General features: G+C 38.7%; 1 protein-coding gene across 2 annotated transcripts in view; it reads right to left on the bottom strand.

Moving 5' to 3' along the window:
* The window catches only part of SLC66A2 (solute carrier family 66 member 2), a 66,132-nt gene extending 39,632 nt beyond the window's left edge, over window positions 1–26,500 (bottom strand). The window contains exons 1-4 of one of the 2 annotated variants that reach the window (XM_063299010.1): window positions 26,346–26,500; window positions 24,277–24,619; window positions 11,183–11,316; window positions 8,793–8,846 (exon numbers count right to left, since the gene is read on the bottom strand). In XM_063299010.1, coding sequence (XP_063155080.1) covers window positions 8,793–8,846; window positions 11,183–11,316; window positions 24,277–24,506 — 418 coding nt within the window. In that variant the 5' untranslated portion in view covers window positions 24,507–24,619; window positions 26,346–26,500. The remainder of the gene's footprint in view (window positions 1–8,792; window positions 8,847–11,182; window positions 11,317–24,276; window positions 24,620–26,345) is intronic. The other variant, XM_063299011.1, reaches the window with a different exon arrangement.
* Window positions 26,501–26,785: the final 285 nt, after the last annotated feature.

The following is a 26,785-nucleotide window of genomic DNA, read 5'->3' as shown; positions in this document are numbered from 1 at the left end:
ATCTGTACATTGTTTTCCAAGAATGACTTTGAGTTCAGTGCAGGGCTAGAGGCACTGTAAGAAATATAAATTATGCATGCAAGCTTCAGATTTTTGTTCGATAGTGTTTTTGAATTATGATTTTAAAATCATTCTAATATCTACAACCACTTACTTCAAACACATTTTCTTAAGCATATGGATAGTCATTTAAGGTATTTTCATAAAAGTTTTCAGTACATACAGTATATGAATACCTTTTTCTCCCAAATACAGGGGGGAAAAATCAATTTCTCTTCTCATTCCCTCCCCTGTTTGTAAGTATATTATTTAACATGATTGTGTAAATGCTTGCTGGATAATGACTCAATCACAATCTCAGATGTCAGAACATCCTTTTTATTTTTGCTGCATCTTCATGCTTTCCCTTAAGACTTTGAGAATACACATTTTTCTATTCAACTTGAAGACCCTGATATTAATAATTTGAAAATCTAGGGGCACCCTCAAGTGTTCAAATATAGCAATTACAGCTTTGGTAGCATTTTAGATACCATGGGTCTCTTCAACCTAAAGTTTTCATCTTGGCATAAAAAATCTTGTGCCCAAGCTAACTTTTTATATATATAAAGTGCCCATTTCCTAGAGTATGAATCTTTATCATTGGCATCTATCATAATCCATGCATATATGTACCTATAATTATCTCCATGGAGCTACCCATATATTTATGGTATCTACATTATGTAATGGCTAAGAAGGTTTAGCAGTATATTTTGGACTGACATCAGTCCCAGCTTACATGGCCAGTGATAAGAGACTGTTGGAGTTACAGCATTACATGGTTATTTCTCAGAAGTTCCCACTACTTCCACTTCGTTTATTAAGACTTTTCTGTTAGTTAGGATCAAGTCAAGGATAGTCAATCCCCTTCTGACTTCCTACACTGACTGAAGGAGAAAGTTGTCAACAACACAGGTCAGAAATTTCCTGGAAGGACCATGCTTGCCAGAGATACCCAACAGATGGTGGGGCTAACTAAATTCCCCATTATTATTCCTTCAGGCTTCTTTTGCTTTTGGAAACTATACAAATCTTCCTGCCTGGAGAGTTGGAAGTGGACACTTAACAACAGTGCTCTTGCATTCCATCTTCCATATATTTTAACTACGATGCTGTCAACAGTGCCATCAAGTCCATTCCCATGGATTTCTGTGCAAATGTCAATATTTTCACAAGGCAGTATAACTCCTCCTTTTCTATTGCTAATGTTCTTCTTGAACAAGTTGTCTCTCTCAATTATTGTATTCAGAACATGAGTCATCCTAGCAGGTCTCAGCTATACCTTTAAATCATTTGGTGCCCTATAACAAAAGTTCAAGCTCATTCCACTTAACTCCCATAATCCAAGCTTAAGTATCTAAATAATGAAGGCAGTGAACTTCATGAATTAATGCTTTTCCTGATTTTCACTGAGTGGTTTAATAGTTTCTAGTACAGTTATTGCCACTCACCCCTGTAGCACATAAGTTCTTATGTATAGGTTTGCTTCACCAGCCCCAAGATTCAATGTAAAGTCCTCCTGATCAAGTTTCACATGCTTTGGCCAAACACATTCTTCCAGTCTTTGTAAATACAGTACATATTGGGCCAGTAGTCCATCATTCAGGTCTGTATGATCCCAGAATCCCAATCTCTTCTTCTGAATCATTGCTCTAACCCAGTGTTTTTCAAACTTGGCAACGTTAAGAAGTGTGGACTTCCACACCCAGAATTCTGGGAGTGGAAGTCCACACATCTTAACGTTGCCAAGTTTGAGAAATACTGCTCTAACCAATCATTTGCAAAATTGTTCTTTCCTTCTCCATCATCTTTCATGAATTGAAGAATATATGAGAATACCTACCAAGCTCCCAAATTCTTCAGTTTCCATCATAGATCTTCACAGTCCAAGACGGTATGGAACAGGAGAGGATACCTGTCAATGGGCTTAATGAGTCACAGCAACTTCCCCTCACCCTTGGCTCTGCTCCCAACTGCACTTCATGGGTGAGTCCAGGTTGCGCATATTTGTTCCTCATAGTAAGGAGTCATCAGCCACCACAACTGTCCTCTTTGTTTTCTTGTGGACAGCAATTGCATTCCCCTGCTATTCAGCTGTCCAACTTCTCATCTCCTGCCTAGCCCAGTCTCTTGTTTCTTCCTTGGAGACTCACAAACTGTTCCTTCTGCAAGAACCTATTACAGGCATACCTAATTTTATTGTGCTTCACTTTATTGTGCTTCACAGATTTTTTTTTTTACAAACGGAAGGAGCATGGCAACACTGCGCCAAGCAAGTCTATCAGCGCCATTTTCCCAACAGATTAGCATTTTTTAGCAATAAAGTATTTTTCAATTAAGGTATGTACATTGTTTTTTTAGACATGATGCTATTGCATACTTAATAGACTACAGTATAGTGTAAACATAACTTTTATATGCACTGGGAAATCAAAAAAATCACGTGACTTGTTTTATTGAGATATTCACTTTATTGCAGTGGTCTGGAACTGAACCCACAGTATCTCCGAAGGGTGCCTGTACTGAGTTCCAACTGAGTGCAGAGTATCTTCTATATCTCTTGCTTTTGCCACTTTTGTCTGTGGGCTTGCTGCTTTGTTTGACTGTCTTTCCTATAGATAATTATTTTCTCTATCAGTTCCCGTTGTTGTGCCTCTTTTGTTTAAGTCTAGTAAATCTTCATCCTGCCTTATAAGCTGAAGCACAGCTTTGCACTGTTTTACTTTCCATTACAAGCTCACACTTGCTTCAAATACATGACAGTTTGTTTTGAGACAAAAACACATTTGAGGTCATGACTGCATAATCATATTTGTTCTTTTCCACTTCTGTTTCTTCACCAAGAGAAATGCTTTTAGCTCTTCCTGTTATCTTGTTAGGTTCTTAGGTTAGCCATGTACACAATATCAACTCAGAGGGAAAATTAATTAGGGACTTCATTCTTGACCTCCGTTGCTATAGCCAATGGCTATGACTGTGATAACACTTGTACATGTGGCATCTTACTTTAACACTATTAGTTTTAAGACTAATATAAATTACTCCTATGATGTTTCATCCTCCTTATGCTAGATGGATAGACTGAATATTATCACTGATCCAATATAACATTTTACTTAGATAGCTGAAGTTTCAGGTAAAAAGATAAGGAGCAATATGTTAAGGCAGGATACCCAATCACAGCTCACTCCAAAAGTAAATTTCCAGCCTGAATAATCAATAGACAATGTCATTGGTGATTTGAGGAGATCTAGTTCTACCTTGGGAACACTAAAAGAGAAGATGTTTTTATTCCATCCCCTTTTTAAATCATCTTTTTCTTTTTCCAGTTTCAGGATGCAAGCTTCATGAAATTAAACGCTAGAAGGAAACCTCAAAGAACCACCTGCTCAGCAAAATCACAGCACTGGATACCAAAGACAAAAATGTTATCCTGTAATCGAAAGAGTCCTAGCTCAACTTAATGGTACTCTGTTAGAAGATCACAATTCTGACTGTTACGTAATGTTTAATCTGGCTTCCTTCAAAGCAGTAAGGAGGAACAGAAAACACAATAGTTACAGAGAAAGACTGGATTCTGTCATCATAATTAGTGAAAGTAGGACCCTGAAAAATAGGGCAACAGTACTGAAATATTCATATACTCATGGCTTATACCAACTAATTAAGGTATTCATATTTAATCTTGTATTTTTAAATGAGATTCCTCTTTAGGCAGACATAATCTTACATTAATCTATGCAAAATGATAATTAGATTAACATTCATAATTGGAAACTGGCTGGTAATTTCACCAGATGGGAAGGAAGAAGAAAAGGACATTGCTACAGGAAGTGAGGGGCAGTGAAATTTCAAATATAGGAAGAGCTAGAAGAAGCCACCTGGCTGATTATAAATAAGAATGGCTTTTTCTCAAAAATAGCAAGTTGTTAGCAAAATACCATCCTTACCATTTCAGTTTGGCAATATGTACATAACCTGAGCTGATAACAGCAACAGTAATTTTCTCCCCAGAGGAACATGCAATGAACTTTTATAATAAACCATATTATAGGAAGTATTAGAAAAATAATTTTCTAACAATTATTAGAAAAAGGAGACCAAAAAATACCACCACTAAAGTTATAATAATGGATGTTAATATGCCAGAGCAACATAACAAATGCTTGTGGTCAAAAACTATTGTGCTAAGTTGGCAGTAGCCAAATCGATGAAGCGTCTAAGTTAGCTCTGAAAACAGAAATCATTAGAAAAGTTCATCATTTATATTAAGGTTGGACATGAAAAGAGAATATGTGTTTTTTTTCAAATCCAGAACAAAAGCATTGTATTTCAGAGCTTCTGCCAAAATGTTCCAGGTGGGCTGCAGTTCAGTAGAACTGTACCTCAAAATATTTTGTTTATTCTGGGTTTCAGCCAAAATCCTCAGGCAAAGAGAACAAGGTTGGTACACCTCACCCCTCCCTCTCCCCCTCTGCGTGGCTTGGGTGACAGCCCACCCGCTGATTTTCCTAACACCTCCTTTTCCCTTTCTCCCCTTAGTCACCAATGCCCTTGGGTTCAAGTGCAGCATATCAAAGCAGCCATCTGCCTCCCATTTTCCTAGCACCTTTTTTTCCCCTTATCTCCAGTCAGCCACTTTGTGCCACTGCTAATGCCCTTGGCATGTTTCGTTTCTCCCTCAACCCTCCAAAACACACATTTTTCAATTCATGTACAGCCCAAATTTGTGTGTCTCAGTCTAGATATAAACCACCCAAAAGTGGTTGTTCTGTGCATGGAACGGTTTGTGCAGGGAATTCAAGAGGTGCTTTGAAATGGGCAGGAGTGCAAACAAAGCCCTTCTCTTTGAATCATTAAAGCAGCCACATCCTTTGCATGGCTCATATATGAGGCTGCCTTGAAAGTTGTTCCTGGCTGCTACTGGATGACTGAAAAAAAAAGTGGCTGTGCACGCACATGCAGACTCAGCCAGAAGCAGATTTCAAATCAGCCATGCATGCAAAAGTGCAGTTGTTTTAACAATATGAAGAGAGGAGCTTTGTTTGCACTCCCACATATTGTGAAGCACCTCTTTACACACTTCTATGATGTACAGATCACAAACCCAACTGAAGCAGGGGGCATCTTTTGATGACAAACACTACCAGATCTGAAATTCCCCAAAATATTCACTACTGGAAAAATGTTATTTATCAGTATTATTGCCATTTTTAATATAGTGATAACAATCCTAAAGTGGAATGCAAAACAGTAAACAGAAAAACTATAGCAGAAAAAATCAAACTAGCAAAACCATAAAAAGAGAGAAACTTCAAAGCACGATGACAACAAAAACAAGAGATATAGCAGCAAGTCCGTGTTCTCCATTCAGATAAACGGAACTTAACTTTAAAAGCTAAAGACCTGCCATAGCAGCTATCTAAGTTAACAGTTTCCAACCTTGATTCTATCATCTCAACCACTGGCGCGGCTGAGAGGGGATTACAAGAGACACTATTCAGCATCTGGGGACTTGAAGTTGGAAGCCATTTAAGAAGCTAGTTGGGAACAGAGCAGAGCTTTATCAGATCAAACATGTTTAGCCATTAAACAAAAAAATTCTAAACCTTAATAGCATTAATATGTAACAGCTCTCTATCTGCTGACAACTCTACAGTAAAAAGTTTGTGCACTGTCCCTAGACTTAGAGAAACATTTTTTTAAGATAACACATTGAATGTTAGTTAATTGAATGTTGAACCTTCTATTCTTATTAGATAAATTAAATGATTAAGACCAACAATTCATCATGTTTTTTTAATAAGCTCTGCAAATAAACCACAGGCTTAATATGAATAATAATTTGCACTGGAATCCATTTTTATTTATTGTTTTTGCATAGATAGCCTGACCAACACTTTGTTTCTATTTGGAAGACTGACAGCTACTGCCTGGCAAACAATTAGACAGGTTTCTGAATAAAGCACTTAGATAAAAGCTTTGTACTGCTTTTCTTGGTAGTGATGACGGGGACAATTAAGTACACTAAGTAGTTTTCTGGATTGCTGACAAATAAGATAAAGGAGGAGCCCAGACAACAAGGGAAGTGGCTCGGTTTCTGATCTGAAATTAATGCCAAATGACTACTCCAAATCATTTGCCAGTTTTACTGTCCTTCGATTTATACAGTATAAACCAATATTCTATAGTTCTGAGCACTCCTGATTGGTTGGACTACAACTCCCAAAACTCTGAGCCCATGTGGCCATTAGAAGTTACTATCTGGAAAGTACCATGCATTGTGTCATATGTTGTCCAAAAACCCCTCCAGAAGAGCTACATTTCAAAACATAATTTCTTGTGGCATCTTTTTCATCAATAATTCACCATATATTATCCCAAAACCCCTCCAGAAGAGCTCCATATTCAGTTTCTTCCATATGGTACATAATGTTGGGGAAAGATGAATCTCCAATGGCATTGCTTTTCCATTACTGAAAAACACAGCTTCTGGCTATGGCCTCCCAACCTCCCCAAAATGGGGGACAACCAGCTGCTTCTTCTGGCATGAATAGAGTAGTTGGCAAACTCTAGCGGGGAGAGGTGTCCTGCCATTCAACATTTGATATGTTAAGACCAGCACCTTAAGTCTCACATAGAAGCTAATAGCTAACCAATGCAAGGCCCACCGAACAAGTGTAATATGAGCTCAAGAATTCACACCCTGGACTATCAGAACCTGGACCACCGTATTCTGCATAAAATGACGCTTCCAAGTGGTCTTTAAAGGCAGAGCATGTTGCAGTGTTTTAACTGGTTGATGATGAGGGTGTGAGCCATTATAGTCACCCTGTAGGCAAAGCCAACCTGGACATGGCCTCCACTTCCTAATCCTGCAGAAGCCGCAAGTCCAGGAGGACCCCCAAGTTGTGGACCTGCTCCTGCAATCTCAACTAGAGACAAAACAGGGAGCATACAGGATCCCTAATGTATAAACAGTAGCTCCATTTTGCTAGGATTTAGTTTAAACCTGTTTTCTCCCACCCAGACCCACACAGCCTCAGGCACTGAAACAGGACTTCAACAGCATCTCTGGCTCGGCTTGGAACCTTGATGTACAGTTGGACATCATCAGCATATTGATGATACCAGACCCCTAACTTCCAGACGATCTGCCCCAGTGGCTTCATGTAGATGTCCAATTTTTGAAATTTACTACTGGCTAATCAGGTGAACCAAAGAACATAAAACAATGCAGCAATGATTTAAAATTATTGGTGAAAAAAATGCCACAAGAAATGAAATAGCATAATTAAACTGAAGTACACTAAGAAAGCATTATTTCCATAATCTTCATTTTTCATGCACTCTTGAGTAGGATTCAGTATAGGTAGGTTCACTAACAACATTAGACAAACTCTAAACTTTAATATATGCATGTTCGGGCTCTAAAGTGAAAAATTAGTGCTGGAGAGGGAAGTAACTAAGTTAGCTCATTAAGCAACTTACATAGTGCTTATAAACCTTACTCTTCCAAAATGGTACCTGGAGTATGTTTGATATTTGACAACAGCCATACCACAGAGTTAATATGTGCATTTTAATATTATCTGAAGATTATCTGAAGATAATCATCTTAATATTTAATCATTTGATTTAATTAATATTTAATCATTTAACATGATTATCTGAAGATATGATCATCTGAAGATGAGAGCCAGTCTGGGTAAGGCATCAGACTAGAAACTGGGAGACTGTGAGTTCTAGTCCCGCCTTAGGCACAAAGCCAGCTGGGTGACCTTGGGCCAGTCACTTTCCCTCAGCCCTAGGAAGGAGGCAATGGCAAACCACTTCCGAAAAACCTTGCCAAGAAAACTTCAGGGACTTGTCGAGGCAGTCTCCAAGAATCAGACACGATTGAACAGATTAAAAAAAAAATCTGAAGATGATAATAATCATTTAGGAGTTACCATTCACAGTCTCCACACAACAATTTCTAAAATGCTCGACTGACTGGGAAAACAACACTCCAACCTAGGGAAAGCACAAATTATATATCTTTATTTAAGTAAAGAAATTACAAAAAACTAAACCATTGGAATCCTTGATAGGAATGGGGAGGCCCAGGCTCTGGTCCTCACTTAGGTACCGAAGCCAGCTGAGTGGCTTTGGGCCAGTTCTCATCCCTAGACTGGGAAGTCAAGAAATATCTATCCATCCGTCCAGAATGCACCACTGTGATAGATTAGCCCATAACCTTCAAATGAAGCTTTCATCTTGCAGTGCATTAATTCATATAATACATACATGTGTGCACTCATACATGCAAGTATTTTAAAATGTTTCTGAATATTGTGTGTGTGTGTGTGTGTATCTGAAGCTGAATAACCTGGTTATGGAACACCACTCACACAATCCCACATGATTTTCACAAATCTCATGAACAAAGTAAATCTAAGAGGGTAAATCTTACAACGTCAAATTTGGTCATGGGAAAAATTGTTAAAGGGACATAATATGTGAAACACAAGAGGAGCAAAACTGAATGCACCTTCTTCCTCAGTATTAAAACCAAAATGAAGAAATACGCTGCTGTTAGGAAGATGTAGCACAGGTAGTTTCTTCTTAGAAATGACGAGCATGCATTCATTTCTAACACAGCAAAAACCACACAGTAAAATAAAGCCCAAACAAAAACAGAAAAGCAGTGGAGAAAAGATGGTGTTCCAATGGCAACCTCATGCGACATGGGCTTGTGAAGTACCTACCCAGAAAGGTTCTCTTGGGAGCTGTTTTGATTTCTTCATCCTTACTATCTGCAGCTATATTAAAATATTGAAGAGAAAGCAAAAACAAAACAAAGCGGTTTGACTCCTCATAGTAGCAAGCTCTGAAATTGCTTTTAAATTAACTCAGAGTTAATATATCTTGGTGGTAGTCATCATGCTAGAATGCTTTTTTTTTAATTGAAAAGACTATTTGCTGGATTCTGAAATTAGGCATCATGGATTCATATTGTGCTCCCCAAAATTTAGAAAAATAAAAGAAACATTTATTTAGATAACATAATGCACAAGAACCATAGCTTAAGCAAATATTTAATGCACAGATCAGTATCAAGCAATTATATTACTCTATTTTATACCACACATTTTAACACTAAGAGGAATGTGAAAAAAAAAAATTTAAGTGAAGTTTTAGTTTAGCTAAATCAAAACAGCATGAAAGCGTTCATCTAAGAATTTTGATAAATGATGCTTTACAATCCAGCCAATAATTCAAGAGATAAATATGTATAACAACCTTATGTTCAATTTCTATAATTGAATTACAATATGAATAACAAAGGAACCCTTAAGTAAGTTATATTCATTTATCCAAAGTGGCACAAAACTACAAAACCAGCAATTACTTTCATTCTTTGGACACGATATCTCCTCTTCGCTAAAAACAACTAAATTCTTTTCAAAATAATTCTGCTCTAAATTTTGCAAATCAAGAAACTTTATATATGATGGATATTGAAACAAAATCAATAAATGCCTTCGGTCACCACATATATGTATCTCTTATACATACACACCCACTCTCACATACACAAATTCATTTTCCTTCTGAAGCAAACATAAGAATGAAAAGCATCAATTCAAAACAAAAAGCCAATAATGCAAACTATCAGAACAAGTGTTTAGATATTTCAGACCACTTCCTCACAGAACTCAATGTTTTAAATCATATAAGAACATGAGGAGAAAAACTTCCTTGCATTACAAATTAGAAAATGGCATTGCAGAAAAACCTCCAATGCATGCTTGTCACTAAGCTAATAATAGAGCATATGAGTGAATTACCCTTTACGCAAAACAGGTATCGTATAAGAATACGCCAGAAATGTAGACCATATAAACTGAAGAGCTCTGAGCTCTTTACTGTCATAAACCAGGTGACTCAAGGAAAAAATCCAAGAGTGAAGGGTCAATATTGGCTGAAAAGCAAAGAGGAGGCTACATCTTAAAACAAGTCTTTGCCTAAAGTTTATAGAAAGCTCAATAATCTGCAACAATTTAACAAATATTCCAACCAGCACAGAGCAGACTGTTTACAGATCCTTTGAGGTTTTCCCATTAAGATTTGCTTCACCTAAGACATTTTTCTGTGCAAGTGCCTATTCTGTCAGGATTAGGCAATGTGAAAATCATAAGGGACCTGGTTCTATATACTGAAGCCAACCGTCCAATCAGAAAGGGCAAAATAGGAATTTAGGAGAATTAACAAGGGGAAGGAGGGGGGAGGGAGACCAACATGTCTGCATTCTTTGCACTGCCATATCTCAGTGTTTTTCAAACTTGGCAACTTTAAGATGTGTGGACTTCCACAAGCAAATTTGAAAACCACTGCCATATCTGAAGTGAAGAGAGGGGAAAATATGCATGCATAGGACTGTAAATTGTATACATATTTCATGGGGTCATGACATCAGCTTTTTCTCTTGTTTTTATTATCACAAAATTAAGAATAAACACTTAGAAAAGCTGAAGTATGAGAAAACTGTAGAAGGTTTTTACATGGCATATGCATGTAATAATAACACCCTATCCCCATATTTTGTATTTGAAGGTCAGACATTATAACTTGATGGAAGCCATCAGAAGGTCTAATAGATAAGAATGCTGGATAGCTTGTCACATGATTAATCTATACATCACCGATATCACCACCAGACATTCATGATTGATGGCAGAACAATAAGTGCAAAGAGGCTATTTCAAGTTGCTGCCACAGGAGTTTAGAGCAATCAGTGTGACAGCAAGAAGCATTTGAGTATATAGTACTAGCAATCTGGAAATGAATGGTGGGAAAATCTTCCCTCTACAACTTTGCAAAGAAGAAAAACACTACCCACTTCTGTAGTTCACCACTCCAATAAATAGTGTTACTGTGTGAGGATTGCTTTGATTAGGATTTGGCATATTCATATACACATACACACATAAAAGTAAGTATTTTTAAAATGAATCCCATTTCCTTAATTGGAATGCTTTTTAAATGTTGGATTATCAAAACGGTTTGGCACTGATATGCCAAAATATAATGGAGCCAAAGAAAAGAGGGGAGAAACAATACCATACAGAACCACTACACAATGATTTCAACCAACCTGAAAAGGAACGTCGTTTTATGTTCAACTCATTTGCCACACGTACTTCAGTGCACAGTTTCAGCATCAGTAACATTGTGACTATCATTATAATGCTTTGTAATAGTAAGGGTGACTCAAAATGTCTCCCAAACCTAAAAGAAGAAAAAAAGACATCAAGTGGTTGAACAGACAGAATCTTAATAGCTGAAATATAAACTGTCAGTGCTAAAAAAAAAAAAAAGCACCACTTTCATAAAGCAAAAATTCCAAAATGGATATAAATTAATTTATCAATATGCAACTTCTGCCAAGGGTCAGCCATCATCTTAATTCTAGGTAGGGAACCAGCATATAAATCTGTAGCTAGGGAAACTTTTGACAAAGGGATGCCAAATAAACTGCACTAGGTAATTATAGAAAATTTAACAAATTATGGAGGCAGAATAACCTTTTTTCCTGAGTTTCCTAACCTTACATAGTGAAGAGGACATTATAGAATAGAGGTACTGGAGAGTCTTAACTTTAAATACAGAATTTTTGCCATGAACCTAACCTTATACTGTATATAGAAGTAAATTCAGTTTCTCCCGGTGAAACCACTAGAGGGAGATCTATTCTCCTCTTAAGCTTTTACAAATCATTAATCAAATCATATGCAAGTAACAACTTCACAAAACATATTCAAAACATGCTGAATTAATACATAATATCCATATTTACGATCGTTTCTTTAAAAAGCCAAGTGAAAATATATGATACCCATTTGCACTATAGCAGGTGTGACAAACTGGGCTTCCTTCAGCACCAATTTTAATTACCTTAACTTTATAGGTGATTAACAAGGCATGTGTTCAGACAGTACAAAAATGAAACTATAATTAGCAACTAAGAAACACAGCTTAAAGAATATCGGAGACAGGGTGTCCTGTCTTCTCATTATGTGGCCAAAGTATTTCAGTTTTCCCTTTAATATCATTCCCTCAAGTGAGCAGTCTGGCTTGATTTCCTGGAGGATGGACTGGTTTGATCTTCTTGCAGTCCAAGGCACTCTCAGGATTTTCCTCCAACACCACAGTTCAAAAGCATCGATCTTCCTTCTCTCAGCCTTCCTTATGGTCCAGCTCTCGCAGCCATATGTTACTACGGGGAACACCATTGCTTTAACTATGCAGACCTTTGTTGTCAGTGTGATGTCTCTGCTCTTAAATATTTGATCGAGATTTGTCATTGCTCTTCTCCCAAGGATTAAGCGTCTTCTGATTTCCTGACTGCAGTCAGCATCTGCAGTAATCTTCGCACCTAGAAATACAAAGTCTTTCACTGCTTCTACATTTTCTCCCTCTATTTACCAGTTATCAATCAAGCTGGTTGCCATAATCTTGGTTTTTTGAGGTTTAGCTGCAAGCCAGCTTTTGCACTTTCTTCTTTCACCTTCATCATAAGGCTCCTCAGTTCCTCTTCGCTTTCAGCCATCAAAGTGGTATCATCTGCATATCTGAGATTGTTAATGTTTCTTCCAGCGATTTTAACTCCAGCCTTGGATTCCTCAAGCCCAGCATGTCGCATGATGTGTTCTGCGCACAAGTTGAATAGGTAGGGTGAGAGTATACAGCCCTGCCGTACACCTTTCCCAATCTTAAACCAGTCCGTTGTTCCGTGGTCTGTTCTTACTGTTGCTACTTGGTTGTTATACAGATTCTTCAGGAGGCATACAAGATGACTTGGTATCCCCATACCGCTAAGAACTTGCCACAATTTGTTATGGTCCACACAGTCAAAGGCTTTAGAATAGTCAATAAAACAGAAATAGATGTTTTTCTGAAACTCCCTGGCTTTTTCCATTATCCATCGGATATTGGCAATGTGGTCCCTAGTTCCTCTGCCTTTTCTAAACCCAGCTTGTACATCTGGCAATTCTCGCTCCATGAATTGCTGAAGTCTACCTTGCAGGATCTTGAGCATTACCTTACTGGCATGTGAAATGAGTGCCACTGTTCGATAGTTTGAACATCCTTTAGTGTTTCCCTTTTTTGGTATGGGGATATAAGTTGATTTTTTCCAGTCTGATGGCCGTTCTTGTGTTTTCCAAATTTGCTGGCATATAGCATGCATTACCTTGACAGCATCATCTTGCAAAATTTTGAACAGTTCAGCTGGGATGCCCTCGTCTTCTGCTGCCTTGTTATTAGCAATGCTTCTTAAGGCCCATTCAACCTCACTCTTCAGGATGTCTGGCTCTAGCTCCCTGACCACACCGTCAAAGCTATCCCCGATATTGTTATCCTTCCTATACAGGTCTTCCGTATATTCTTGCCACCTTTTCTTGACCTCTTCTTCTTCTGTTAGGTCCTTGCCATCTTTGTTTTTGATCATACCCATTTTGGCCTGGAATTTACCTCTGAAGTTTCTAATTTTCTGGAAGAGGTCTCTTGTCCTTCCTATTCTATTGTCTTCTTCCACTTCCACGCATTGCTTGTTTAAAGATAATTCCTTATCTCTTCTGGCTAACCTCTGCAATTTTGTGTTTAATTGGGCATATCTCCCCCTATCACTGTTGCCTTTTGCTTTCCTTCTTTCTTGGGCTACTTCTAGTGTCTCAGCAGACAGCCATTTTGCCTTCTTTGTTTTCTTTTTCTTTGGGATGTATTTTGTTGCCGCCTCCTGAACAATGTTGCGAATTTCTGTCCAGAGTTCTTCCAGGACCCTATCTACTAAGTCCAGTCCCTTAAATCGATTCTTCACCTCCACTGCATATTCCTTAGGAATATTAGTGAGCTCATATCTAGCTGATCTGTGGGTCTTCCCTAATCTCTTTAGTCTGATCCTAAATTGTGCAAGAAGTAGTTCGTGATCTGAACTACAGTCAGCTCCAGGTCCTGTTTTTACCGACTGTATAGATGTCCACCACCTTTGGCTGCAAAGGATGTAGTCAATCTGATTTCGGTGTTGTCCATCTGGTGAAGTCCATGTATAAAGCCGTCTCTTAGGTTGTTGGAAGAGAATGTTTGTTATGCAGAGTGAGTTGTCTTGGCAAAATTCTATCAGCCTGTGTTCTGCTTCGTTTTGTTCTCCCAGGCCATTCTTACCTGTAATTCCAGGTGTCATTTGACTGCCCACCTTAGCATTCCAGTCTCCTGTGATGAAAATAACATCTCTTTTAGGTGTGCTGTCCAGTAGGTGCTGTAGCATTCCAGTCTCCCGTGATGAAAATAACATCTCTTTTAGGTGTGCTGTCCAGTAGGTGCTGCAGATCCTCATAGAACTGCTCTACTTCAGCTTCTTCAGCATCTGTGGTTGGGGCGTATATTTGGATCACTGTGATGTTAGATGGCTTGCCCTGAATTCGAATTGAGATCATTCTATCGTTTTTTGGATTGTATCCAAGTACCGCTTTAGCCACTTTACTATTAATTATGAAGGCTACTCCATTTCTTCTGTGGTCCTCTTGTCCACAGTAGTAGATCTGGTGGTCATTTGATGTGAAGTGGCCCATTCCAGTCCATTTCAGTTCACTGACGCCCAGAATGTCTATCTTTAATCTTGACATCTCACCAATAACCACATCCAATTTGCCCTGGCTCATAGATCTTACATTCCAGGTTCCAATGGTGTGTTGATCCTTAGAACATCGGATTCGCCGTTCACCAGCAGCACCGTCGGCCGCTAGCCGTCCTTTCGGCTTTGAGCTAGCTGCGTCATCACATCTGGGGCTAATTGAACTCATCCTCTGTTCCTCCCCAGTAGCATTTTGACCATCTTCCAACCTGGGGGTCTCATCTTCCGATGGTATACCGACATACCTCTGGTTGTACTGATCCATTTAGTTTTCACGGCAAGAATACTGGGGTGGGTTGCCATTACCTTCCCCAGGGATCGCATTTAGTCTGACCTCTCTGTCATGACCTTCCCGTCTTGGGTGGCCCTTCACGGTTTAGCTCATGGCATCATCGAGGTGCTCAAGCTCCAGCACCACGACAAGGTAACAATCCTTTGCTGAAAGACTAATAGCACACAAAGCAATAAAAAACTCACTTGGTATTTAACAGCTGCACTTGGGAGTTTGCTGATAAACATACAGATCTTAACTTTTTATGGGTCATTCAGTTTGGGGAGACCAAGTGAGTTCCAGGAAAGGTAGTGGTGAATTTAGCATCCTGGCTTATTGCCATAGCAAAAGGAGGAAGGTTACAAAATGTAGCACTTTCACACACATACATGCACATGTCCCAACGGCAAGCACCTTTTGCACTGCTCCCCGTAGGCATAGAAAACAGAATATGGAGAACAGGCAGAGACAGCAAGGTTTATGGATGAAACATCCACTTCCCTTTGCATCACTGAGCTGTTCGGGCTGTTCAGGGTTTGCTGGCAGCTGGTGCAGCTTCTTGGGATAAAAAGACAAAGAGCAAAAAGAAGAGTTGTTCTCTGGATAAAAACAAAAGGAAAAGGGTGAGAAAAAGCAAGGAAAGAGAGTTTTCTCAGTTGAGCAGAAACCTGTTCTCTTCTGACATGATGAATGGTTGAGAGCATGGGGGGGGGGGAGATTTTAGCAAAATAAAAACAACAAAATAAGGAATTGGGAAATCATCAAGAAGTGTCACCCAGAAAGATTCTTTTCCTTCTCGTCTCCTGGACTGATGAGAGAGGGGAAAGGGAAGAGATTCTTTAGTATCATGATCTGTGATGAACAGGATATTTTCTGTTACTATTCTAACAAAAATCTTCACTGAAATTTCTGGGTTTAGCAACAGCAGCAAGGCATAACCAGCTTCACCACAGATCATACCAATGGCTCAAGATTTGCTGTTTCTTTCACACGTAACACCAGAACGTTTTAATTATAAGCGTTATGCTTGTGTATAAATATTTATCTAACCTACTCTTCTCTTTAGCAGGGTTTGAAGCAGCAGGGTCATACCTGGTTCCCTCCCTGTCTCTCTTGCTTTTGGACACTTCAGTTCACAAGTATTAATCAGACAATGGGAAGCATGAAGAGAATTCAGGGGGGGTGCTTACAAAAGCTCAGTGTACGTTGGGACTACCTTGCCTGAGTTTTAAGGGCTTCTCCAAGTGCCCATGATCGGATAGAATCTTTCCTTTCAACTGCAAGCTATCTGGCTACCTTTATCCAACATATGTGAGAGATTCCTTTGTTGTTGAGACATGGGTATTATGCAATAATATCTAGCAGACGAAAACTGTCCCAACTCTTCCTGTATTTGGGCCAAATATTACCCCAATAGGGTGAAATCCAACAGAGAAAAGCTAGCTGTAGCCAAGAAATATTTCCCACCAAAAAGAATCAGAAACTATTTTTACTTGAGCTATACTATGATTGATTAGTATGATCAATTTCTAATATTGCCTCAGTTTTTAATTCTTGAGTATCTCTTGCTGTAAAATGAGAAAGAGGAGACTTTAAGGGCAGATTGGGAACCTGTGACATGCTATGGAAGCAAAAGTTGGTCTTTGAAGAAGCAGGATAGAAAGACTATTGATGCTTTTGAACTTTGGTGTTGGAAAAGACTCCTGAGAATACCATGGACAGCCAATAAAAATGGATCATCAAACAAATCAACCCAGATTTCTCACTCAAGGCATAAATGGCTCAAATTATCATACTTCGGACACATTATGTGAAGACTTAGCTCTCTCAAAAGGGGACGCGGTGGCGCTGCGGGTTAAACCGCTGAGCTGTCGATCGGAAGGTCGGCGGTTCGAAACCGCGCAGCGGGGTGAGCTCCCGTTGCTAGTCCCAGCTCCTGCACACCAAGCAGTTCGAAAACATGCAAATGTGAGTAGATTAATTGGTACCGCTTCGGCGGGAAGGTAACGGCGTTCCGTGAGTCATGCTGGCCACATGACCCGGAAGTGTCTATGACAACGCCGGCTCCAAGGCTTAGAAACGGAGATGAGCACCGCCCCCTAGAGTCGGACACGACTGGACTTTACGTCAAGGGAAACCTTTACCTTTACTAGCTCTCTCAAGAAGGCTCTGATGCTGGGAAAGGTAAAAGGAAAGAGGAGGATGACCAGCAGCAAGTTGGATGGACTCAGTTACACTGGCAATGGGTGCACCATTGGAAGACATGAAAGACCAGGTTAGGGACAGATCATCATGGAGAATATGTATGTGGTTGCTAAGTGATGACACTGACTTGATGGCACATAATCTATCAATTAATGAGTATATTAAGTACTGAAATGAAAGGAAGAAGGTTTATCCTACTACATATTATTAATATTAATATGAAGTCATTAAAGAAAAGTACAGGGTAAAAGGTCATATTATAGAAGATGCAAGGATATGCATAATATAGTTTAATGTCTGGTTTAGTTAATAGTTTTTCCTCTGAGCATGAACAAAATATATTTCCAGAGAATGTGAATATTTGCTTGCTCATTTAACTGTCAAAAGAACTTGCCAGGCATATTTAATGCAAATATCCTTCTGTTAAATATCCCATTATCTTGCTAAAATTCAGCCATTAACTATACAGTTGGAAACTGAGAAACATTAGCTTTTCCAATAGAAAGAATATAATGTAGTTCAGGGTTGGACTGCGGAGTCCCTGGTGCTCTCTGAGATTGGTTATTCATTATCTGACTAGGTAACATCATCAGTGCCTCAGAGAGCACCAAGGACTCCACATTAACTTTTGTTTCCTTGGAAAGGTCATCCTTAGTCCTTTCTAACATACTTTTATTCAGGGCTTGGCCAAACATTGAGCCAAACTGGGAGTGCAATCAAAGGAGGAAGAAGCAATACACCATAGAATTCTCCTTCCCTCAACACTAGACCTAAGTTAAATCCATTATGCATCAGTCAAAAAGTAATGTTAATTTTGTCTGCATTTAAAGATGAATGCATGGATTGCCAGTATTCCTCAATCCATAAAATGAGTACTATAAAGCCAACCTAAAATAACAGCACTCACAGGAAGTTTTTCCCCCAAGGGCTTCAGAGAAGTAGGTAATCAAGAACAAATCACATTCATCCCTCTATATACTGCATGACCTGTTGCAGAAATGTTTTGCCTTATAAGGCTTGAAAACGTAAAGTTGAATGGATGAAAATGATATCTTACATTGGCTTTCCCCAACTTAGTACTTTCCAATTGTGTTTGGCACTCTAAGCAATTATCAAAATTCTGAGACAGCAGGACTGTTGGTCAAAACATCTGCAGAGCACCAACTTTAAGAAGGCTATCTTACATCATACATGAAATGGCAGTTTCTACTGCTATGCCATAAGTATATGAATGATCCTACACAGAACGATTAATTATGTCCTATGGCTGAGCACCAATCTAATTTAATTCAAAATCCACAGGGAAAAAAGTTAGCCAGATCAATTCCACTGGAAAAAAGCATACCATAAAAAAAAACTTATACTCTACTATTTTCCTCCCCAAACTCCAATCAACCTCCCATAATTTTATATATATGATTTATGTGTATTGGGGGGCAGTGTCCGTTTCTTTGTGTGTGTGTGTGTGTGTGTGTGTGTCTGTATGAGAATGACTATTAGTGTTCCTTTCTTCAAGAGGAATTGGATAATATACACTGTTGACAAATAGTGTAACTTCTCTGAGCAAGTTGAAAGAGCAGTCTGATATTGAAGATACTACTTCCATTGACTGAGAAAAGAATGGATGCTAAGAGATATGGTAGCTAATAAAAAGAAAGCGACAGCAGATTGAAAAGTCAAATTCTGAAGAAGGAAGGAACTTATCTTCTGGGTGAAGATAGAAGGGTAAAAAAAAGGTGCAGAATAAAGGGTTCTAGGGAAACTAAAGATCAAGCATCCCTGGCAAGAAGAGCATGGAAGGAAAAGACCTTTGAAAACTATGGAGCCTAAAAGAATACATTTCTCATTCTTTTAGCAAAAATACACAGCTCTTTGGGTTCACAAATCATGCTACATCACCTATGATCTATTAGATAACCCACAATAACAGGGTTTACACAACACACTAAACCAAAATCGAAATATCTTAAAGTGATATGAAAATCCGATTTTAACAACATATCTCTAATGATATGTGGGCCAAGCAAAGAATACATTTAAGATGAAGTCTACTCAACAATTCCTTAGAATCAGGTTAAAAAATTACCCCCTCTAAGAAATTAATTTGCTGGTGTCAATTTAATTAGGTTTACTGAATAACTGGATTTGAGTATCAAACATGCAGCATATTGGATTTATGATAGTCAGAATTCTATTCCTATTGCAGCTGGTGAGTATTAGTGCATTATAATCTATATATAGTTATGACTTATGACTATATATATTTGTCCAAAAGACAAACAAATATGAACAGATACATGCTTAAAATCTTTTTAACAGGATATCCCACTTTCAAGGGTAAACTGTTAACTATTATTATTTAATTAAATATTTTCCATGTCTATAAATATTCATCCTTTTTTTTAACTACAAGCCACAATCATATTCCCCATTGATTGGGAAAAGAGAAAGCACTGGCATAATAAAATAAGTAGACTGAGAAATCCAAATATCCCTTCTCTAAAAGCAGCCCATTACCAATATTCAAAGGAAGGATGCAATAATAATGAACACTAATACAATTCTCCATTTCCTGAATTTTCTCTCATCATGTATAAATGATAGGATCTCCATTAAATGCCACAGTAAATTGCTTTGATCAAATTATCTACTAGATGTTAATGTAAAGTTGTCTTGTCCTGTGCGTGAGAGAGACAAAAGATTGTGAGAGAAAGTGCATAAGAGAGTTTTAAAACGTTATCTACCCTTTCTTGAACTTTGCTATAACTTGGAAGTGAGAAACAAAGCGTACGAGTCAATCTTTAAAAGACGCTACAAATACAGCCTAGTTTCCTCATAGCTGGTTACAAAATCTAAGAAGGTCTGAGGAGAGAGAGCAGCACTGGCCCACTTACAACTAGCCAAAATACAACCATCATCAGCAAGGTCTTGCAACATTTTACTAGCTGGCATAAAAGAAATACACCATAAAAGCCTACAGTCTTTTTGAATGACTGTCACTGATAAATCAATCTGAAAAGCCAATCTTATAACAGCCTTCCGGCATTTTATGATTTTGGTCTAGTTTTAAAGGAGGGATTCCAGGGCTCAGAGCTTCCCTCACCTAACCCTCAAGCTGTAGAGCACTCAGGGAGGCCCTCACACTAGACTGTTCCGCCCGCTCAGTCTGCACTTCCTTGTTCTTCACTTTTGCAACCATTCTTTCTCAGAGTTGGGGCAGGGCTGGAGCTGTGTTTTCTAGTGGCCAGAAAACAGTAGGTCTGTCCCCACCCCTTCCAATTACATGGAAATAGGAGAATACTCACAGCACTCAACTGACTTCATCACAAAGTACCATAGAAGAAACCTGAGTACTGGATTATCAGGAAGAATATGTAAGCAGCTGTACAGGTACTCCATAAAATTGCTCAGCAGCTAATGTTATGAATACTTCAGGTACATTTTTCCTCCCTTACCAGAAAAATCATCCTTAGCAAAAAGAGGCTCTACTATTTCAGAATCTTGTCACATCCTGGCTTCAAAACAGGTGGGAATGTCCAGGCTAACATTGTCTGTTCACCTTGCTCTGACTTAAAAATATAAATTATAAAATACAGATGAGTTTATGCTGAGGAACACTGCATAAACAATATACATTATAACAACAATCCCAATGTGTAATGGATATATATGATTAGAAACAATATATTTTGTCTGTCTTGTATGAAGTCCCTGACTTTTAAATAGGCATAGCTGGGACTAGTGACCTGTTCAAATTTCATTAGCACCTGTCTAATATTCCAATAAAAGGATGCAGAAGATGCTTTAGGAAGGCATCTGTTGCCTTAAGTTTATAAAGGCAGATCTCCTGTTTTTATTACTTAAACCTTATTGCCTTTTCTCCTCCTAGGCATTATTTCTCCTAAATCCCTGCCTATTCTGCCCAATGTCACACATTCAAGTCTGCCTTAGTTCCCCATGGATTCTCCAGCCAAAATTTAAGCCAGTTAAGGACATGAAGCAGCAAACACTGCTGTCATCACAGCTAACCCATGGAACATTTTAGTCATTCTTCAATAAATTCCTGGAAAAATGTGGTAGAGTGCTAGATTAAGAGTGTAAGATTAAACTCTTTGAATTAAGATTTTGGGTTTGTCACCATTTTTCAACCTAACCACTTTCACAGGTTTATTGTGAGGATAAACTGGGAAGGATGAGAGATACACAGAAGGACACACACATAATTTATCTACCTACCTATTTGGCTCTTTGGATTAAAAAGGATCCAATCTCTAATATGTTTATATTGCAGAAAAATGCTGTATTTTAAAGAGCCTTTGATGGTGGTGGGGTTTGTTTTTTTTTTAGATTTCGTAACTACAACAATGTAATGAATTATTATCACCCAGGAAAATTAGTCCCTTAAAAAAATAAAAGCACATGCATAGGCTCAGTAATATTATATTTACAGTACAGTAATTACATTTATGACATAGAGAGACTCATACTGAGGCTCCTAAATAATCATTACAATCATGGGGGTGGGGGGGAACACTACAGGAAAAGTAAGGAGAATTAGTACCCCTCATACCAGAGGGAGTATGCTATTCTCATCTGCTACTCTCATCATCCTGTATATTAGCCAAATTGACAGGAACAAAAGAGAGTTTGCCAATTTCTAAAGGACAATATGCTTCACTCTTATCTCTGACTTAAATGATAGCCCTGATTAGTGTGATTCAATAATGATTCAGTGAGCATTCATTATTCCTTTAAACACAGAATAGTTTAACAAAAGGCCATTTTTGATTAGTTAACATCCCCAAACACAGCTATAAAGCAAATAATAAAAATCTAATTCTCCTTCAGGCAGCACAGAAAGAAGAATGTGAATAGCAGCCTAACTTTTTTGAAGGTCAGACCCTGGATGGATGGATGGATGGAACAATCTAATGCAATCACAAGAAAAGGCAATACTTCAACAGTATTTGCTTGTCTCCAAGTTCTTTATTCTGCATTACATTCATAAGAGTTATAGCAATACCTCCTAAAAGGTCATTTGTAACCAAATAAAAATCCAAGGAAAGCTTTCCCACAAAGATTCATGGATCAAACTAAATATATAGGGTTAATGGTTTGGAGGGACGCCACTTTGGCGACATTTTCTTGGCAGACTATAGCGGGGTGGTTTGTCATTGCCTTCCTCAGTTATCACCTTCCCCAGCAAGCTGGGTACTCATTTTACTGACCTTGGAAGGATGGAAGGCTGAGTCAACCTGAGCTGGCTACCTGAGAATCTGGCTTCCACTGGGATCGAACTCGGGTCATGGGGAGAGTTTCGGCTGCAATACTGCCGCCTACCACTCTGTGCCACACAAGGCTGTTTTATATATACATAATTAGCACAAGCTATATTGAAGTGCATTCAGGAAATATAATGTATATTTAATATACATTGCTATATTGAAACACATTGCTAAGAAATTGTGCCTTCCTGAAATACAAGCTCTCAAATAATAGCCTGATTCCTACACAATTGGGAAAATAGGTCCACTAGGTTCCCTGCATCATTTGATTTTATTCTTCTACTTTCTTTTAAAAAGGGAAGCAGATATATTAATGCCAGATGAGCCCCTCTGTTTGCATCTTTATTTCCAAGAATTCCTCTGGACATGATAAAGTACCACTGGCATTTTTAGAAAATGAAACTGGTGAATGGCTGCAACTTAGTTTGAAACTGTGCCGATTTGACCAGAAAAAAAAAAAAAAGACCAACATTGGGTGGTAACAAGCATTTCTGAAATCCAGGGGAAATGGTTAGAAGAAAACTGATCTGTTTGATAAATGGGTGTTTTGTGATTGGCTATGTCCAACCTTTTTAAGAATAGACAAGATCAAAAATACTTTTAATGTACCACACAAATTGTGCTACTTAATTTCTTAGATAAATTTTACATTTTACCATTTTTATTTTATACCTGACACTCCCACGTAGGAATATGACGTATGCATGAGAATCTTACAGTGTTGCTGTATAAAAAGATTGAAACATGCATCCTGTACATAATAATCTGCCAATTTCCAGCGGGATATCTATGCTTGTCAAGTCCAGCAAAAAAACAGTCTTTGTTGTCATCTTAAAATTACATAAACCTTTGCTGCTCACAATACTCTACAAAAACTTGTGCAGTAATCAGTTAGATCAGGAAGTCACACAACTTTCTCAATTAACCATAGCAATCCTCAGATTGAAGACATGGAGTAGCAGAAGTTATGTGGTTTTCACATAAAAACACTGTATCATTTCACTTCAGGTATCCTTATTTAACTGAGGAATATTCTTCACTAAGGCTGGGCGGACTTCAGAGTTAATGATAAAAAGGTGCTCTGGAGTCTATGGGGATACACACACACTTGTCTGCAATCCCTTAAAGCAGCTTTGTCATTTCCCAGGATCACAAGACTGCCATCTGATCCTAAGTAAAGATATTTTTTGTTTAAGGAGTTGCAGTGTCCTACATACCGGCACTTGCATGCTCTAAAGGACCTTTTCCCCTTCAATTCTGAAGTGCTACATAGCCTTATTCTTCATAAGATATTTCATTGTTCATTAGATTTTATTATTATTGTTTGCTAGATTAATTTTTTCAAAAGTCATAGCATCTAATATTGCTAAAGCCTCCATAGCTAACTTCAAAGGAGTTTTTATTTAGGTTTACATTTGTTCAATTCTGGCAACTTCAGGCTGACAAAAGTATACAAGCTTTCCAATACAGCATATATTTTTCAACATATTAGATATCATTAGATATCGCAGGTTTAGGACATTTATTAGGTATCACAAGTTTAGGACAACCATGAAAACACCATTTGGGTTTGTCCCAAGTATCCTCTTCAATATACTCATGAAATATTGACAAGGACCCAGAGGGAGCCAAATAGAGCTGATATATTACTTATACTTCAAAGGAATTTCATGAAATTTGGCAGCACAGTAAATCACTCACTCACTCACACACACACATCTTTCTTCCAGGTATCAATAGATCATCCAGAAGTACAAACACAGAGAAATTTGTTTTTTAAACAAGAAACAACTTACCAAAAGAGTATCCTTAAAATGTTTGCAATTAATAATACTAAACACACATAGGTTGAAAAGCCCTCTGCATTCTGTGTCCTTTTAATATCTCGGTATTGAGGGATGTATGGCACTACACCTCCAAACATCATGGCTGCAGATGCCCCCCAGGATATCAGCTGCTGAACTGCAGACACCAGCCATTCCCAGCCATCTGCTTCCATCACGGGCAGGATGATGTCCCACAGCATTAGGACAGCTGGTAACGAAAGGAAACCCCTTTTATTACTTCCTCGGGGTTTACTGACTTGTCTTCATATCTGATTAATCTTCCCATAGGACATATGCCGTTCTCTAAGCAACCCTAGAAAAACAAAGTGAGAGGAGAAAAGCTCAGACTTGCATAGAAACATTCAGCTGCATAATTAGAAAGTAATTTATTACAACAAAAATCAGTCAAATCATAATGATCTAGAGGAAAAGACAATCTATTTGTCTAAACCAGTGCTTGCTCCACCCTGCTGACGTTCAAGTTAAGTACCTGATTTGTCAAGTCCAAGGATGAAGAAGCTTAACAATCCTAAAAATAAGTTTTCTAACAAAGTAAACTTACTAAAACCTATCTGCAAGCTACTAGTACTCATGATATAAAATCAGCTCATTTGTTATGTTTATGATTCCAGCATAGCAAGTTTTCTCAAATTAATTCCATTAAGGGTCTGCACATTACAGTGTAATAATATATAGTAAACAAAAAGCTATGCAGATTGGATAGCATACTTATAATTAATGGCATAACATATAACACTTTTAGGTGTGGTGACACTTGTAAGGCAACTATTGCTGTCTTTAATAAAGGCAGCAGATTCTTTAATGAGAGACAAATCAGAAGAAATCTAGTAGCTTTTAATAAAATATGTTAGTTGGGAAAGATGCTTCCAGACTCACTCCTTCAGATTTTTGGCTACCATAAACTAACATGGCTTGCCTCTTAGAGTGTCTTTAATAAGACAGAATTTCCATGGTTGAGAATTCCTGTAATCATGAGTTTAATGAATAGAAATTCTGTGAAGAGACTGATTATCTGAATGAACAGTTCACCCTGACATTTACTTCCATCAGTGGCAATACAAACAGAATTATTCTCAAATCATCATTGCTATTGAGAAAACATCCCTTTTCGGAAGATACAGAGGAAGATTCCTCCTTGTGCATGAGAGAGAAAAACTCAAGATTTCACTTGTCGGTTGAACTTTTAATAACTTACTTATTTAGCAAATTACATTGTAACTGTTTTTCCTTTAGTTAGGAGTTCTTTCCATCAATCAAAATTGTTCTTAATCAACAAACTCAGCTTCCCCCCCAGCAATACCTTTCAGATACTGTACACAGCAACTCCCAGAATGCCCAATCAGATCACAGGGAATTCTGAGAGCTGTAGTCCCAACTCCCCTGCAAGGCATCCAACTTAGAGAAGCTTGACTGATTAAATATTGTAAGTAATCCCCAAACCATACTGTACTAACTTCTTGTCAGTGGAAATGACTAATTACATGCTCATAGAGAAAATTAACACAGTTAAACAAAAAGAAAAATACGAAGAAACTAGTCTATGAAATCATGAAAAGGAGTGAATAAAGAGATGAAAGAAATATATTCGCTGCCTCTAACAACGCCTAGATGGGAGATCCCACGAACTGGAAAGCGTAAGACTCCCCCTCAGACTTTCTGCACTACAGCCGAACCAACCTCATTGCCAACAACTGGGACACCAAATTACAGAGCCTCAGCCGAGACCTCCCTCTATCAACAGGACCATTTTAGCAAGAGCGCCTTCCTTTCGCGGGGAGAGAGAGGAAGTGAGAGAACCACTTTCCACCAAGTGTTTTCTTCCCTGCCCTCTGAATGGCCAACCGCGGCTCTGGCACAAAACAACTACTTCTACTTCCCTTCCTCTCTTCCTAGCAACTCCGCCAAACTCCCCAGCTTCAGAAAGCAGAGGGCAGCCGGGACTGACAAGCGGGCGGAAATCTACGTCCCGAAAGAGGAATAAAGTGGGTTGCGGGGGAGGGGGTTCTTCCTTTTCTTACCTGGGCTCTCGCCAAGGCCCCTCGCCCCAAGAGCCACGCATCTCCTCCTATTGCTCGAGGGAGCCCCAGCCCACGGCGCCGCTTCCGCACCAGACCGCGCTTAAGCCACAGTCGCGCTGCTCCTTTCCTTTCCTTTCCTTTCCCTGCTCCCAAAGCAGCAGCCGCCGCCGCCGTCTCCTTAGGCGACTGAAACAAGGAGCCGGCGGCGGCAGCCCCCAGGAACCAGAAAACGAGCCCCGCCTCTGTGACATCAGGAGAAGCAGAAGCGCCTCTGTCGATGAAGAGAACCGACCCACTTGGCCTTCCGCCGTTTGGGTCCTAGCGCCCGACCTGTTCCGGAGGAGAAGACGCGCTAAGATCCTGGGAAACGCGTAGGGGGAATCTCAGTTTCCGAAAGAGAAGATCTAGCTCATTCTCTTTCCTATGCAATGGTTTAGATG

Source organism: Candoia aspera, chromosome 3 (assembly GCF_035149785.1).
Source record: "Candoia aspera isolate rCanAsp1 chromosome 3, rCanAsp1.hap2, whole genome shotgun sequence".
Lineage (NCBI taxonomy): Eukaryota > Metazoa > Chordata > Lepidosauria > Squamata > Boidae > Candoia > Candoia aspera.
The sequence above is the reverse complement of the archived record's forward strand: the minus strand, read 5'-3'. Positions and strand labels throughout refer to the sequence as shown.